The 17,338-nt window shown below is 57.1% G+C and overlaps 1 protein-coding gene across 14 annotated transcripts in view; it reads left to right on the plus strand.

Annotated features, from left to right (window-relative positions):
- Window positions 1-17,338, plus strand: part of LOC308178479 (ankyrin repeat and fibronectin type-III domain-containing protein 1-like) — a 194,196-nt gene that overhangs the window by 40,900 nt on the left and 135,958 nt on the right. For 11 of the 14 annotated variants that reach the window (XM_080557169.1, XM_080557188.1, XM_080557187.1 and 8 more), the window contains one exon: window positions 12,740-12,927. In XM_080557169.1, the coding sequence (XP_080413295.1) occupies window positions 12,855-12,927 (73 nt within the window). In that variant the 5' untranslated portion in view covers window positions 12,740-12,854. Of the gene's footprint in view, window positions 1-956; window positions 3,022-3,042; window positions 8,085-8,105; window positions 9,525-12,739; window positions 12,928-17,338 lie in introns of those variants that run through there. The other 3 variants (XM_080557170.1, XM_080557182.1, XM_080557173.1) reach the window with 3 other exon arrangements.

The following is a 17,338-nucleotide window of genomic DNA, read 5'->3' on the forward strand; positions in this document are numbered from 1 at the left end:
AGTCCCTGCGGCTTTTGAAAGTGGACCGGGAAATGGAGGAAGGCTGTCGCCTCGTAACCGAGCTGAGAGGATGGCCTCGCTGCGCGTGCATGGCGTGGGCTCCAGGACGAGATGGAGGCTTCGGAAGCAGGCGGGCACCTCTCCAGGCTGCCGCTTGCAGCCAAGGCTGTTCAGCAGCGGGGCCGCCTGGCAGACTCCTGGCCCGAGGTCCTGGGCGCCTGCAGCCCTCCTGGGAGGGCGAGGATCCAGCGCCGTTTGGTGGAGCTTCTGGGGTTTGGGTGGCCTCTCGAGTACACCTCCGAAGTTGGTCTGGACCTGAATGCGGCGCTACCAGGCGGGGGGGTGGGGTGGGCAATGTTTTCCTGGCAGGATTGTGCTCGGTTGTTTTCGGGTATTTAAAAATATCTCTTCAGCTCTGGCAGCATGTCTGTGTTCAGGCATGTGGTCGTGATGGGGAAGAGGAGGAACTGGCAAGTTTTGGGCTGGAAAACTGCACAGAAGGAACAAAATCCCGTGTCAGCTGCTCAGGGCGTAAGGTGGATGGATAAAAATGGAAGCAGGTCTTCTACCTCTGGCTTGCGGCAGTGCCCTGCTGGCAGAGCCCCCATCGCTGGGTACTGCCCTGGCACTGTGGTGCAGAGCCACAGCACGTGGGGTATGGCTCTGGGGGCTGGAGGCTTTGAACTTTGGGTAAAACTTCCCCAAAGGGCATGGCTGTGGGGCACGGAAGGTCTCGTACGACAGCTGGTAGTTTGATGGCTGTTGACACATTTTGAAAAAATGTTTCTGCTTCCAAATAATCACTCTATATGGAAAGAGAGCTGCATTTTAAAAGAGAAAGCAAGTCAGGAACTTGGAAGTTTCTAAGCTGTGTTTTAGGCTGAGCAAGAAGTTTCCACCTGACATTATTCAAAAAAAGTGTTTGTGGCAGTTGTGTGCGAGACCTCGTTGCTCTCCCAGCTCTGACACCCACCTCGCCTGCTGAGAGGCCAGCAGAAAAATGTGTGTGGGAGCATGTATTTGCATTTTTGCTGCAACAGATCATTGTAACCTACATAAAAGAATAAAAAAAAAATAAAAAATTAATGCACGTGTCCACTGCTGATGCATGGAACTGCTTTGTGCTGGTGCTGAACCAGGCCAAGCTGGAAATAGTCCTAAATCCCGTGTCGGTGACTCAGAGCCACAGCCTGCTTGGCAGAAGTTAATCCTGTTAAAGTTACCAGCAGCAGACACTCAGCATCTTTACGACTTAGCCCCTGTCGCCGTGTGTCCGTGTAAGAGCTGGCAGCAGCGCTGTAGGAGTCCGAGCTGAAGGCGTTGGCCCCGGTGCCTCGCCCAGGCAGCGGGGCACTGCTGGGGACCTTGGTGGCAGTTTGCGGGGTGCATGTGGGGCTGTGCAGCCCATGGCCGTCCTCAAGCACCGCTTGCAGCGCTCGAGGGGTCTGAAAGCAGGACAGCCGCTGCTCCCTCCCGGCCGCCTGTTGTTCCTGGGCCTTTCCCACACATCCCCTGGCCCCGCAGCGCTGTTGGGGTGAGCGGAGCCTTCTAGCCCCTTCTAGCCCCCGGGTTTTGCAGCTGCTGCCCCTTCTACCGTGCTGTATGGTGGCGGTGGTTTGAGGCTCCCTCCCCGCTACTCTGCCTCTCCTCTTCCCCGGGCGACGCGAACACTGCACCCCTTAGGTCTTGGGAAGGTGGCAAGGCATCAGACGTAAAGGGTTTTGTTTTGTGAGCAGAGTGGCAGTGCCACGGGAGGAAATGACATTTAGCTTCTGTTGTATGGCTGAGCTGCCTGGGCTCTGCATGTTGAACCTAGAGGTTTTTTTTTTAGCTTTACTCTCAGAGCCTTTTTCCCTGTTGTTTGTATTGCTGTGGCTGTGCCATAGCAGGAAGGAGCTTGGGGAGCAGTGTGGAGGAGAAATCTCCCTTCCCAGTGAGCCTGCCCTCGCGTGGGGCCCCTCCGGTGTGCCCTGGCTCCCCGCTGCCTGCTTACCCGGCTGCAGCTCCTGCCCCGGGGGGGGCTGTGGCCTCCCCCCTTCGAGTCCTGTCGTGATGGATCCCACCAAACCGCATGCACGTGGGTGCCTGAGCTGGCTGGGCAATTCAGGCTTGCTGGTTCAGACAGGCTGGAAAGGCACCTCTGTGCTCTTAGCATCCTCTTTTTGGGTCTGGGGGCCATGTCCCATCTAAACCCCAGTGACGGGGTGTGCGCCCGGCTTTCCTCCTCCACGCCTAGCTCCTGAGCTCCTTTTAAAGCCCAGTGCTAGGACAGGAGATGAGGTTGAGAGCCGACGATCTTCTGCACACGCTGAAGCTAATCTTTGCCTGGATTAGGCAGAAAACGGATAGTCATCCTTTATTTTGGAATGATAGCTGGGTGGCCCAGCGGGAGGAAGAGGAAGTCATATCGGTATTAAGGAGAATTACATATGTAGCATGACTGCAGAAAACTCCGGCAGCAAGCCTCGGCCTGTGAGTCATGGTTGCTAGAAAGACTGTTTGATGCCTCATTCCCCCACTGTTTTGGCACTGAGTCACAGCTGGGTGGGTGTGCAGGTAGGAAACAGAGGCACCGGCAGCACACACCGGGGGCTGCGCGCGGCGCGGGGAAGGAAGCGGTTTCCCGCGGCGGATGCGAATGTGAACAGCTTCTAATAAAAGTGGCGGCTGGCGAGGGGAAGGTTCCTGCCTGCAGGCAGGGGGCAGGGTTATGTCCCTGGTTTACCTCCCTCGGCTGGCTGTGTTTGGGTTTCTGTGGCAAGATTTTGGTAGCGGGAGCCTAGAAATTGCCTCAGGCTAGGGAAGACGCTAACTTGGCTCTATACGAGAGAAGCTGCCCGTGTTAGAGAAGTCCCAGAAGGGACCCGCTGCTGGCCAGAGCTGAGCTATGAGCAGCACCGGCTGTGCCTCTGGGAGAACAGGTTTGAGGAAGGGTTAACAAAGAAAAAACAGTGCTGTGCAAGAGCAGCTGGGAGAGAGGAGCGGGAAAATACAGAAAGAAGCAATCCCAGAGACACCAAGGTGAGTGAAGGAGGGGCAGAAGTCCCCCTGCAGCCCACGGGTCCCACACGGAGCAGATCTCCACGCTGCAGCCCGTGGAGGAGCCCCCGCTGGAGCAGGTGGATGTGGCCTGGAGGAGGCTGCGGCCCATGGAGAGCCCCCGCAGGAGCAGGCCCCGGGCCGGAGCTGCAGCCATGGAGAGGAGCCCACGCAGGAGCAGGGGGTCTGGGGGGAGCTGCTGCCCGTGGGGGACCCGTGCTGGAGCAGTTTGCTCCTGGGGGATGGACCCCGTGGTACAGGGCAGAGTGACCATGATGAAGCATCAGGGGCTGACCACAGCCCCCATTGCCCTGCATCGCTTGGGGGGAGGAAGAAGAAGGGAGTGGCCGGGGGGGGAAGGTGTTTTCAGTTTGCCTTTAGTTTCTCGCTGCTCTAGCCTGTTAGTGCTAGGCAATAAATTACATTAATCTCTCTCTGTTGACTCTGTTTTGCCCTTGACGCTAATTGGTGAGCGATCTCCCCGTCCTTATCTCAACCCCCGAGCCCTTTCCCATCGTATTTTCTCCCCCTCTTCCCCTGGGAGCGTGGCGTGGCGGAGTTCAGCAGGGTCCAGCTCCCCCTGCTCGCAGCCCCCCAGCTGCCTCAGCCCTTTGGGGTGTGCTGTTTGGTTACGTACAAGTGGTTGTGCAGGGGAGAAAAGGAGAAACAGCCTCAGTTCGGGTGCGTGGGGGGGCGGCCATCTGCAGGCCCCTCACCGGGAGCGGGTCCTGAGGGCCCGCAGCAGGGGCAGAGCTGTGCGGGGCTGCTGAGCCCTCGGAGGGGCAAGGGGGGGGTGACAACCCCACGTCTGGACTCTGGAAGAAACATTTCAAAGGGGAAAAGGAAAAAAAGGAGATTTTGGAGCGTTTGAAATAGGAAGGGCAGAGTACTTAGGGCCTGAACGGAGCTGGTGTTGGTGTGTTCTGAGAGCTTGGGTGACCGCCTTTATTACCCAGGCCAAACTCCCACCTGTTTTAACGTTTATTTTTGCCTGCAAAACCATGTTTATGAAAAACTGGGAAGCTTCAGTGCGCTTCTCTGTTACGGAAAAAATAGCTAAAATTTAGATTTTGCAAGGACTCTGTCCTGGTGTGCGGTGTGGGATTCCTCTGAGCTGCACCCCCAGCTGGCACCGCCGTGGTTACAGGGGGTGGCTCGCAGAGCAATAGAAATGTATTAAAATAAATGTTATTTATTCCTACCACCCTGCTGGCCCTCCAGCAGTCACGCTTGTGGGACCAGAAGCTGTTTCCATGTCTCTGCTGAGGAAGCTCCCTGCCTGTGGCAGGGGGTTGGAACTGGATGATCTTTGAGGACCTTTCCAAGCTGAGCTGCTCCGTCTCTGGCTCTGGTGCTGGCTGGGCTGGGCTGCTCGGGGTTTCGTCCTCCGGTGAGCCCTGGTGGGCACAAAACCACGCGCGTGGCTCCAGCCTGCTCCTGCACCAACCACCCAGCGCCCATCAGTTGATGGTGAGGAATAAATAGGCGGAGAATATGCATTCTGTGACCGACACAGAAATGCAGTTCTCGTTACAGGTGCTATTAACCCGTTGGGGTGTGCTATTTGGTTACGTACAAGTGGTTGTACAGGGGAGAGAAGGAGAAGCAGCCTCAGGGCTGGGCTGTAGGGCTGGAAGAGGCACCGAAGCAGTGGGTTTTGTAGCCATGTGGGTTCACTTTCCTGTGCATGTGCCTTGTAAGGCTCTGAAGCAAGCAGCTGTGCTGGCTTTTAATGGCAGAGCAGCCTTTTCGGAGAGAGGTGGAGAGAGCAGGAGCTTATCCAAAATGATGATTTTTTGGGAGCGTTTTTGTTCCCACGGGGCAGCAGACATGTTTCCTCTCTCAGGACCTGTCTCTGCCTTTATCTGCGGTTGCTGGGCTGGAATGGCCCCATCCTGGCAGCCGAGCTGGCAGGCAGGGCTGTGCTCAGGAGCAGGAGCTTTGCTGCTGGTGCTGCCAGGGCTGGGCCCGCGGGGCGGCTCCGTGCGCTGCGTGCTGGTGGCAGCGGGCACGGCACTCCGCTCGCTGAGGCTGGGCGTGCTGCGCCTGGCGGCTGACCAAAGCACCCTAGTGCGGTGGCAGGGGTGGGTTTCCTGCCTGTTGTTTCAGGGCTGTTTGCTCCTCGTGCTTTCTTTGTGTCTGTCTGGCGGCAGACGGACGGACAAACCCACCCAGCCCCATGGTGGCGGAGGCGAGTGCTGCCACCAGGAGCCCTGCCCTCGCCAAAGGCTTTGCATCCTCTCCTTTGTGCATCTGTTACTCCTTCATTAAAAAAAAATAAACGCAAAACATTTCTTAGGGGTGTTCCTGCAACATGTCATAAATCTGCCCTGTTGGCTGGGCTTGTGCTCTCCCAACCGTGGTAGTATCGCTTCTGATGCTGCTGATGTTCTGGTGCTTCAGAACAAAACCCAGGACGGCCAAAGGCTCTGGAGGGAGGCAGCTGCCCTGTGGTGCCCAGGAAGGTTTAAAACAACAACATGCTGTGCAAACCTGTGCTTAGAAATAAGCTTTTTGACCAAAATATCAAATAATTATTTTTTTTGCCAGGGGCTAGTAGAGATAGGCCAGCTTTGCTATTGTTAACCTCAAATGCTGGAAGGCTTGGTCGTGCTGCAGAAATGATGGATTTTAAAACAAGCCAAGCTTTCTGCGTCGGAGCATTCAGAGTTCATGCCTGAAGCATTTCGCCCATGTCTGTGAGCAGCAGCAGTCTCCTGTACCAGATGATCTCAGCTTCCTTTGTCTCCTTTGCTGTGTGACTTGGATTTTGGAGCACCAAGGGGAAGCCGGCCCCATGCCTTGAGGCTTGAGGATGGGGTCGGGAGCTTGGCCAGGCAGCCGGCGAGCGCCTGGGGGGGCCGGGTAGCAGTGAGGGCACATCCCCGCTCTTCTCCTGCTGCGGGGCTTTGCGCCCGCCTGTGGTCAATGAGAAGAGGCCAGCGGGTGCTGGAGGTGGTGGCCGTGCTGACGCCGTGCTGAGCCGCCTCCGCCTCCTCCCCAGGAGGTGCTGGCACGTGTACAGGAGGCCGCTGCATATTTATCTGCAAGGTAGCCAGCCAGGATGCTCATCTTCCGTGTTACCTACGCTTCGTTAGCCTTTGTCTCTGAAATTTTCCAAGGGCAAGCAGGAGTTGAATAATTGCCATGATAGAAGAGCAGGAGCCAGGGCTATGGCTCAGCATCACGTGTGTGTGGGAACGGGGAGGTTTTTCCTCTGCCCCTGGTTTTGGCAGGTCACATAACCTCTTCTCGTCACTGCTTTCCTCAGCCTTTAAATATAAACTGTTAATAACGGCGTGAGCCTGAAAGGTTTGTTGTTTAAAACAAAGGACTGTGTATAATCGTCTGTACTGCTCTTCTCCGTGAGCCCTTCATGTTCCCCTGCTGAGCATTCGAGATGCCTTCAGCATCCGCTCTGCCTCGCGGGTGCCTGGGGGCAGCAGAGCCTGGTGCTGGGCACGGGGATGTGGGCGCAGGTGATGCTCTCCGGCCGCGCAGGGAGGACGCTCGCCTGCTTTGCTGTCCTGCTGGCACGAGAGCGCATTCACCTTCGTCTGCCCTCCTTCCCCACTTACCAAAGAAAGCTCTGCGAGCTGGGGGAATTTTCACACCCCCTAAATGTTTCTGCTGCTTTCCCTGGCCCTGGGGACTTTCTGTTTTCGGACTTCTGTTTTTTCCGAGGACGGTAGTGGCTGCTGGAGTGTGGCAGGGACAGCACGTATCTGCGCTGGGATCTCGTCGGGGCGCGTGGCCGGGGAGCAGAGCTGGGGTACGCGGTGCTTTTAAGGAGAGACACCAGCACGTTGGGAGTGAACGAAGGGCCCTCGGAGTATCTCATTTCCCCATTTAGACTCGGCACATAAGCAAATGTTGAAATGGAAGCCTTGTAAAGCACAGCCACGGTGCTTGGGTTCAGAACTGCTCATCTGAAACGTATATATTTTCCCAGAAAAAGGGAGAGATGCCGTCTGGGCCCTTGCTGGTGTCTTTTCCTGTTCACCAGCTCTGCAAAACCCAACGGGGATGGTGTCAGTGGTGCTGGGGGTGAGTGCCCACACAGTGGAAGCGGGTCTGCCGCACTGAGTACGTGGCTGGAGGGATGCGGTGCTGTCGGCAGTCCCCACAGGTGACGCTGACTGTCGCATGGCTGAGCGCTCTCGTGGTTGCGGGGTGCTGTGCCGAGGGGGTTCGATCACCCAGCGCATCGGGACCCTCCCGGGCATCCCTTCTGGTGGGACCGGGTGGGTTATGTGGGCTCCGAACCATCAGGGCTTGGTGGGAGGCTGCTGCGGTGGGAAGCGCTTTTGGCCTTTTTCTGGGAAATTTGGTAATTGGTGATTTTTGGTGGGCCATCTCTGGTGCGTGGCTGGGCTTGGAGGAGGCAAGAGACACTGAATGCTCTTCCTCCAGCTCTCCCAAAGCATTTCCCTGAGCTCCTCCCGGCATTTTGGGGCATGCAGGGTGTGCGAGCTCTGCTCCTGCACCTCCCAGGACCCTCGAGGTCCTCGGCACCCATCGGAACGGAGATGCCGTTTGGCAGGGGTGGCGGCGGCTGCGGCCCCAGCGCCGCGCTGCTCTGTGCCGTGCCTGGGCGATGGCCCCTGCCGGAGCGATGCTCTGCACTCCAGAGAGATAGCGGGAGAGGAAGCTTTTGCAAACCAGCTGGTAGAAATCATGATATTTACCAGCTCACAGCTGAGCTTGGGAAAGGTATTTTTATAGCTTCACATGTTTTTTTTTTTTTCTTCTTTTTTTTCCCTTCCTGAACTTGTAAGCTGAATACTGTTTTGGTTTTTTGTTTTGCTTTGAAACTGCTTCGCAGCCAGATAAAAGCTGCTCTGTTTTCAGCTATCATCCTCCGCTCCACAGCCCTTGTTACCTTTTAGCAGCATGAAGACAGTTTTGCGGAGGCTTGGCTGGAATTGGGAAGAGAGCGATGCCGCACGGCTCAGCTCCTCCAACTGTGCCCGGCTCAGGCAGCAGAAGGGCTTGCTGCTGCCTCTGGGCCGGGCCCAAACAGCCAAAGGATGTCACCAGACACGGTGCGTGGTCCCTGCCGTGCCCCCTGCCTCCCCGGGCCCGCCCGAGCTCCTCGTGCTCCAGGGATGCTCTCGGGAGCAGGGGGCACGTGGCAGCGGTGCCTCGGGGGGCGGTGGGGAGTGGCGTGGGGCAGGTGGCAGGGGTCGGCTGTGTCCCGTACGGTGCCGTGGGGTCTCTGCTCCGCCGGGCACCTCCCTCGGTGGCTCTGCGTGATGTGCCGGGGGACCCGGTGAGGTGCGGGGCTGCAGCTGCCGGCTGGGTAGCTTGGCCTGAGCGTGGGGCAAGAGCAGAAAATCGGCTCGGGGTGGGTGTTCCCGAGGGTGAAGGGTGGATTTCTCAGCGATCCGAGCCGGCTTCGCAATTCGCAGGGTCACTGGAAAAGCAGCAGTGACTCACGGGTCTGCTAAGAGCGGCTGAGGTTTTCAGAGCATACTTGGGTGTGATTCTCCAGGCACGCCGGTGCCCCGTGAAGGCTGCGCTGCTCCTGGTTCCTGCGGCTTTGGTTTCCGAGGCTGCCCGGGTACCCTCACCCAGGCCCCAGCTGGGTCCCTGCAAGCTGGTCCAGGGAAGGGTTTCTCCCAGCAGAGGATCGCGGAGGGGGACTGCTCCTCCCAGCCCGTAGCATCTCTGGCTTTCCTGGATCCAGCTGGAACCTGTGCTGGTTTTTGAGGCCGGGTTGCTAAGTGACACCTCGGTGCAGGAGCTGCCTGAGCAGCGCTGGTGCAGCAGGAGCAGGCGCCGCTGCACGGGTGTTCATGCTGCTGGGGGCCCCGTGCCATAGCTGGGCCCTCCTGGTCCCCCCGTCCCTTGTCTGGGCTCACCCCTGGGCTTCATCTCACCGTTCTCCCCCAAACCTTCAGCTTTGTAAGCTTCTATTTCACGACAGATTTAGGGAATGGATTGACTGAGAGCATGCAGGGGAGTCGCTGAAAAGCAGCTGTGAAATTCTGGGCGGTCCTGCAGAAGGGGGGGAAACCTTTGGCTTCTCCACTGCTTTTCTTTTTTTTTTTTTTGAATTCTTGTTTGGCTTTTGGGGATAGGACCTATCCCGTACAAGCGCTGTGTCCCTTCGGAGCTTTGACACATCCGTGCACATCGGGGCTGTGCCCGCGGTGCAGCACAGGAGCAGGCGGGCGAGGTGCGGGGCTCCCTGCTGCCTGCTCCCCTGCGGCTGCGGGCGCTGCTGGGCACTGCCTGCACCTCCAGCCCGGCTCTGTGCCCTGCTCTCGTCCTCGTGTTCCCAGTTTTCGGCAGCTGTCTGACTCTGCACCCTGGGAGGAGGAGAATTAGCGCAGCACGGCTCTTGGGTTTCGCCCGTGAGCTGCTGGGGTTCAGAGCTGCGGCCAGGGGAGGCTTTGGAGCGTCGCCGTCCTCGAACGCTTCCAGGAGCTGGGCTGGAGGTGACCTGCGAGTCGGTGACGTTCACTTGGATTTGGGATTGTGTGAGCAATGGCTTGGGGTTATTTTCCCTCCTGTTTATTTTCTCTGTTATGTTGCTGGCTTTCTACTGCGGCTGGCATGGGGATTTCTCCATCCTTTCCCTGGGTGAGGCAGAGGCTCTCTCTTCTCTCTTTTAAAATGAAAATAAACCGGGTCAGGCTGGGAAGTGGCTTTTTCCACACCAAAACAAACGGGGAGGAGAGGTTGGGGGGGGAAGCAGGTGTTGCTTGCTTGCAGGGTTCTGGCTTTCCCTGGGTGACTTGCGTTAGCCTTCTTTCTGCGCCTCCCTCCCCTTTATCTCTGCTCAGCCCTTTCACTCTCCTTCCCTGCAGTGCCAGCCACCGGAGAAGCCACCCAGTAAGGACAGCACCAGTAAGGACATCGCTGGGAGGGAGGCACTGGCTGCAGCCCTGATTTGAGATGTGCTCTGCCTCTCTTTTCTCGTCACGGCGGCTGCTTTTGCTAGCTGGTTTGCTTTCAGGAGAAGCCTGGGGAAAGCAGCACCTGTGCCCCTGGGTGTCGTGGGCTGTGGCTCAGGTGGGGAGGGCGGAGCTGGGGCAGTTTGTGCTTCTGCCACCACCCTGTGCCCTGCGGCTGTCCCGGGGGGTGACAGGGACCTGGCCCTGGCGCCTGTTCTCACATTTCCCCGTCTGGCCGTGGGCTGGGAGCGACGGGGCCATCACCGGGCTCCTGCCTCAGCTTTCACGTGCAGCCAGAAGGATTTTGCCACCCTTGTCAGGACTCGAGTATGTGCTCTCCTTCCCACCAAAACACCGAACGGCTGCTATTTATAGGCTGTAACAGCATTGATTATGGCTTTTCTAATTGAGCTTTACATTCCCATCAGGGATCTTTACTAATGGGATGTGGCATCCTTGATAACACAAAGCTCTGGAGCCTGCCCGGGAAGCATCCGTCGGTGCAACGTGACTTCCCGGTGGCAGGCATCGGGTCCTGGCTGGCAGCTGCTGCCGAGGCCGTTGTGCACGGGGTGGCAGGTCCGCGGAGCTGGGCTGTGCTTGGGAATTCAAGTCAGATTTCAGAGAGAAACAGGTTTCTGGCTGCCGATGGAGCCTTTGCTCTTTCTGATATAAATCATTGTCTTCAGCTGCACAGCTTAAAAATATCTCCTCCAGGGGCATGGATTCTTCCCTTTTTACCCTCGTGCAGTCTGGGCGAGCGGCAATGTAGGCACAAAGTTGTGTTAGCATTTAAAATGCTAATGCCGCTCTGCAGTCGATGGAGCTATACACAGGTGCATTTATAAAAGCACCGAGATTTACATGCCAGAAAAAAAATATGTTTTGAACTCGGACAGAGCCCAGGGCTCGTTTCTGCAGCGCAGCAGTGTGCTAAGTCGCATCCCTTTTGTCTTGTGCCAGCGCGATGTGTTACCGTGAGAGCTACGTAGGTCTCACTGAAACAGGAACAGCTCGGGGTGCTGGTTCTGTTCTCGCCCCTCCTGGCGTAGCTTGCTTTCACGTGGATGCAGGTGAAGCACAGGGAAGGGTTGGGGTGGAGGGCTGGCACGGTGCCGTCCCCATCCCCTCAGCGCTCAGTGACCGCTCTGTGGGGCCGGGCGGCATCGCCTGTGGATCCAGGGTGAATCCAACCAACGCCACCCCTTTGTAAACCTCCTGATGTGCCCCCTGGGTAGATGCCTGGGTGCGAGGCCCCTGCGGGCAGCGCTGCCCCTGCCTTCCTGCCCTGCGTCCTGCGGTAGGCGGCTGCAGCTCGGCGCCTCGCCCGGCTCCGTCACAGGGTCACGGAAGGGTTGAGGCCGTCGCTGCTTGCCCGTGAATCGCATCCGATGCCGACACCAGGCAGGCACCGCTGCCACGTTTATAAGGGAGTGAAAAACGATCATCGTAATAAATGGAGTGGTGACAGGCAGCTGCAGCGGGTCGGGAGCATTTGCACGATCGGCTCTCCCTGCGTGACCTTGGGGAGTCGCTTGGAGGAAATGGGATAAATTCGGTGCTGCGGGAAGGTGGGGTGCTGTCCCCACGGTCTGCACTGGCACCTCGGCCCCAGTCCTTGTGGTGCTCAGGGAGCACAGAGGAGGGCTGTGGGAGCAACCGCAGGGAAGGGAAGTTCATTTTGTAAGAAGAGGCTGAAAGCCTCCTTAATCAGCTTGGAAAAATGCAGGAAAAAAGGGGATATGACTGCTGTATGATGGAAATTAATCGTGGGAGCAAGCTCTGGAGAGGGAAAATAATTATTTAAGCCAAAGGTTAATATTGGCGCAAGAACAAATGAGTACCACCAAGCTGAGAACTGAATTTCAGGTGGAAATTCAAAGTTCCTTCTCATTCAGCACGAGATTTGGGAAGAGCCTTTTGCGCGGAGGAGCCTTTCGCCGAGCCCCTTGGGGTGTGCAGGGAGCCCGGCGGGGTGCGTGTGGTGTGACACGGAGGGGACAGGGCTGGGTGGCCGTGGGTGAGACCTTGCCACCCCTGGGTGGGCCAGCGCTGTCCCCAAGGACAGCAGCTGGGGACTGTCCCTTGGGGGATGCTGCGGGATGGAGCTCAGTGAACGGGGAGCTGCTCCCTGGCTCCCTCCGCCCCCCAAAACTGGTGTACTCTGGCTTTTTGGAGGAAAACTTTGTCTTGTGGTCCCACTGAGCACCTGGGCATGCAGCTGGGGCTCCCCATTGCCGGCCTTGGTGGAGCTGTACCCACAGAGACCTTGAGCTTGTGTTTGTACCCGCGTGGCACGAAGCCCGTGTCACCTCCGTGGGGCGGTCCCTGCAGCGTGCTCCACCTCGCTCCTCCGCACCTTCCTCGTGCGTGTCTGGGGCCCCCAGCGCTTCTCTACCACAAAGAGCATCAGCTGGCTTAGGTGATACTCAGTGCCCTGTGGAGGTTTTATTCCTTTAAAAGCTTTTCGTATTGTTTCAGTCTTGAACCCTCCGGTTGGTTTATTTACTTGCTTCTGACTGTCTGTGAGTTTGGAGGTGGGCTAGGCGGGAGGTGCTAAATGGTCAAAGTGCTGATTGCGGCTCGCAGCTCAAGATGCAAATCCTAACTGGAATGCACCGGCGAAGGGAGAAGGCTTTGCTGAAATAGCAGCAGCTTTGCAAACTGGGAAGAACCGCGTGCTGTCAGTCCATTGGCAGTACTGTGCGTTACGGACGTGTCCTGCGGGGAAGGTCCTGGCTTGAAGGCAGCCGTACCACTTGCCCCAATGCACGTACCCTCTGTTTTCTCCCCTACAGGTCTCTGGACAGGAAGCTGCAGAGACCGCTCCTGGGGAAGTCCCGAACGCTGCCCAGCATCCCGCAGTCCCCGGTCCTGAGCAGGCTCCTTGACTCCACAGCATATAGGGAAGAGATGCCGGAGCAGAAGTCCTACAAGAAGCGCTCGGCCTCTGATGGCCAGAAGGGCTGCACGGTCCCATCTGCCGGTGAGTGCCGGGGGGAGCTTTCTGCCCGTTCTGCCTGGGGGCCAGCAAAATTTTATCCAACGTGTCCTTGTTCTCCAGGGGTGCGAACAGCAAGGTAAATCCAGTCCCTGTCTGTGGGGGGGTTTGTCCTGCCTCAAAACCAAATGTTCTTGATGAGATATTTTTTTTTTATCCACTTCTGAGCCTTTCTTTGAGCCTGTTATTTAAACCTTCCCACCTTTTATTACACTGACGAAAAAAGCTGCATCGGGCTGTGAGAGCCTCTGGCTTGGAGGTGATGCTCAGAGTGTCAGACCTGGGTCTCCTGGCCACACGCGAGCTGCTGCTCCGGGTTCCTCTGGCCTCCCCAGCGGACCGAGGTGCCTTTCTTCTGCAGCATCGAGTGGCTTCAGGGCGCTCGTTGCTGGTCCCCGCGGGGAGCAGAGGCAGGGTGGCACTGCGTGGCTGTGCCGTGGTCCTGGCCCGGGGTGGGGGTTTGCTGTGGCAGATGCTCCCCAGCCTGGGGGCGTGCGTTGGCCTTCATGTCAACAGAGGATTTTTTTTTACCGTGTTCTGCTCTTGTGCTGATCCTGATGAAATACTAATATGGTTGGACCAGCTGCTCTGAGCAAGTTTATTGGCAAAACTGTTGATGGGCAAAGTGTTTCACGCTTCTGGTGCCAGCAGAATCACGCTGGGGCCATAAGAACGATGGGGAAAGCGATTAGCACTGAAACAGAGATAAGGCTGGCGAGCCAGGGCTGACAATCCAGTGCAAAATAAAACCCTTATAAAACAGCTCCCGTCTACCAGCGCTATTTGATTTTTTTATTTCTTTAAAAAAAATTTTAAATCTAACCCCCTCGCTGTCAGATTGCTGCAAGCTCTACCAAGCAGAGCAGCTGTCCAAGCCATGGATTAATTTTAAAGCTCTGCAGACTGCGTTTCATTTCCTGGTGCTACTAATTCTCCCAAAAGAGCAGGTCTGGGCGTGGGAGGGAGGACCTGTGGAAAGCTCGTGTAGCTGCCTCCTGGGGGCAGGAGGGATGGGGACACTTGGGAGTGGGTGGGTAACGGCAGGTAACTCTGTGCTTGGAATCAGAGGGCTCGTGCTACTCCGTGAGTCCTCCAAATCTCCTGGGCCAGCAAGGCATGGTTTGCAAGGACAGACCTGAATGCGTAGTGGAGATCTGCGTCCTGGCAGAGGGCAAAAAGACGTGCCTACCAAGACTCGCGTGTGCGAGAGCACCCACTGCGAAGGGCGCAGCACCTGCAGCAGGTCTCTGGCTGGTGTGCTGGTGCTTCCAGAGAGCTGTGCTGGGGGGGGAGGTTGGCGTGAGCCTGGGGGGTGACTTCCCAGCATGAGCCAGACTGCAAACCCTGCCACCTTCTGCTGCCAACATCTCCTTTGGCTTGTACGTGTCAAACAGCCACCCTAGAGCAGACTGGGCGCAGCCTGCCCTGCGCAGCAGTGTAGGGGAGGGAGCTGGTTGCACGTACACCTGGTTAGGATGTTGCTTTATTTGTGGCTGGAAGGTGTCTAGGATGGTAGGAAGAGGAGTATGGAAGTAGTTTGGAAGCTCGCTCCATAGCCAGAGCTGTAGATGAATGGATGAGTTGTTGTTTTCTATCCAGAACCTCCTAGGCTTTTTTTCTGGCTCCTTGACACTCAGGAGCTGCTAATTAGCTACTCATTAAGCCCATCAGCATGCTGTCATGAAGAAAAGATGCTTTTCTCAGCATTGCCTAGTTATTGTATCAGTCTCTCACAGCCTGGATCACAGTTTAGCAGTATTTACCTGTAATAGGCAGGGCTCAGACAAATTTAGTCTTGGAACAACAAACGGTGACTTAGGTAAATGCCAGAGCCCTGGCCTGACTTGCAGGGGTGCAGCATCTCCCTGGCTGCAGGGACTGTGCCAGTAGGGGAATGTGACACCTGGACAGGAGGACAAGAGCAAAGCCCTGCATGGACCAGAGGTTTATGGAGCCCTCTGTCTGCTGGCGAGGAAGGGAGAGTTCCCCCAGCACCTGCCTTGCCCCAAACCGTTGGCCATTTGGTAGCATTGCGTTGGCATCGCGCTGTGAGCCTCGTGTGCTGGCAGCACAGGGCAACACGCTGCCTTTTGCTTGCCGCTCCTCATTCCGTGCCCATGGGAAGTCGTAGGGATGGGATTGAGAATCTTTTTGCTGTTGCCCTCTCTTCTCTTCCTTCTGCAGCAGGACCCTGAGCTCAGAGCAGAACCCTGCAGTCAACTTCTCCAATACTCACCTGAGTGTTCTGGGTAGCCCACAAAGGCTGGAGGAGTGCCAGCCTTGCATCTCTGTTGAAGTCCGGCACGGGCACGTGGCCACCTCCTGAAACACCTTTGCTTGCCATGGTGCGCTTGCAGCAGGATGGCGGTGCTGGCTCCCTGCTCCTCTCCCTGCTGCTGTGCTGCTTGGTGAAGGGAGGGCTCTGACGCTGTAGCCTGGGACCTGGGCAACGCGCCACCAGCACGTGGCGGAGGAGCACAAGGCCCTTCTTCCTCCAGGCCGCGAGTGCTGAAGAAAGCCTTGTGCCGCTCGCGGGGCTGAGTGCTCGGTCTGGCCGCGCTGAGCGCGTGGCATGGCTGGAGGGTCTGTGTTCTCGCTGCCCCTCCATCTTTCGTGTCCTTCTGTCTCCCTAATGAATGCTTCAAGTCCAGAAAGAAGAAAGGGTTTGCAGCAGTCACAGCTGCCAAGACCAGGAAGATGCTTTTAGTCTTTTGGAGGTACCCATTTTGCCAGGCGTAGCGCTGGGTGGTGGGAGGGTGGAAGATCATGAGGGTAGTTGGCCTCCAGCCTGCGGGCTTGCTCTTTCCCCTCCAGGGACTTCTGCTCATGGTCTTTCCCTCTGACCTCTCCAGGCTCTGGGCTTCATCACTGACTTACTTGCTTGGTAGCAATCAGGAACAAGCTCCTTCAACATGTACAAAACCGTTTTGGGATAGATAAGGTCCCAACCTCCTCTGTGACACTTCCCTGTGCCCAGGGAGGAGGCACTGCACCCCTTACACCCGAGCAGGGGAGAAGTGGATGAGGAGATGAGGCGGATCGGGCTGGGTTTGGGTGAGCAGCTCTGCCCGTGCAGAGCTCAGCATGCAGCCTTGGCCGTCCTTGCTCCGGGGCAGCAAGTGGTGGCTGTGCCCAGCTCGCTGTGGGGCCGGGAGATGAGCTGGGGCGGCGGGGCCGGCTCCTTTGTGCGTGGTTTCGCTGCTGTCAGCGGCGTGTCTGCCCCGGCCCTCCTGCCTCGTCCCCGGGCGGTGCTGCCGTGCGGTGGCAGCCGGGATCTGGGCGCCGATTGACGTGTTTGTGCGTTGAATAATCACAGCTTTCAAACAGCAGTTCCTGTGTTGGATGAGTTGACATTTGGAGAGGAGCAGCAGCAGCTTATTAAAGTGAAAGCAGGGGTAAAGAGGAAAAAAAAACCAAAACGCTCCTAGATAGTGATGTGCTCAGGGTTGCCTCTTTTTTGGCAGCTCTAATCGCTTCTTCTCCCTTGTCCTCTTGATTGTGCTGGTTTCTGCTCAGCGTGTCGCTGCCCCTGGGCAGGGCTCGCACCCAGGAGATGCCTTCACACCTGGAAGAGCTGCAGGAGCTTGGGGAGCAGGGGTGGCTGTGAAGGCAGAGGCCAGCAGTCCAGCCTGCCTCTCGCTCCATGCGACGTAAATCCCGCAGCCTTGCGAGAGGCAAACCAGCCTTCACTGGCTGATTTCTGGCTGGTTTTCACCTTAGGGCCTTCACCTGCTTTCGGCTCTGGAAGGGTTTTGCTCCTTTGCTCCTCAGCCCTGGATTAGCAGGGTCACGATCATTTGTGCCTGGAGATGTTGGGTTTTTCAGAAAGCAAATAAAAACAGTTTTGCCTCAGGAACAGGCTGTGGGAGGGGAGGGTTGTGAAGGCAACCCCGTGAAGTGCCCTTCAGTACCACCATGGCTAATAATTGATCCGTTTTTATAATTGAGCAAGAGGGGTGTTTTTGCTAATTTATTATGCCTATCAAGAAGCGATTTGGGCTGGGAGCTGAGGAGCAGGGAAAGCTCGCTGTTTGCCAGGTGTGAGGACGCGATTGGCAACAAGAAGCACGCAATATCCGAGCTGCTCGGAAAATAGCGGAGCAGTGATATGGAGATGCTTACCCTCGTGCTTTGCTGTTTTCCTTTTTGTTGCAATAAAGCGCAGTCAGTCCTGTCGCAGAGCACCAGCCCTGCGTGCTGCGGGCTGTCCTCGCCCGTTCCCCACGGCAGAGCTCCGTGCCCGGGGGTTTTGTCTCTGGCACGGGTTTGCTGGTGCTGGGCTGCGCAGGTCTTGGGGGACCAGAGATCTCGTGTTTGGTCTCAGTTCCGCTGTTGATCTGCTCTTGGCCGTGACATGGAGAGTGCTTTCTGCAGAAGGAGGTAACTGGAAGTCCTT

This window comes from Anser brachyrhynchus (genome assembly GCF_964034855.1).
Source record: "Anser brachyrhynchus genome assembly, chromosome: 15".
In the NCBI taxonomy this organism is placed as follows: Eukaryota; Metazoa; Chordata; class Aves; order Anseriformes; family Anatidae; genus Anser; species Anser brachyrhynchus.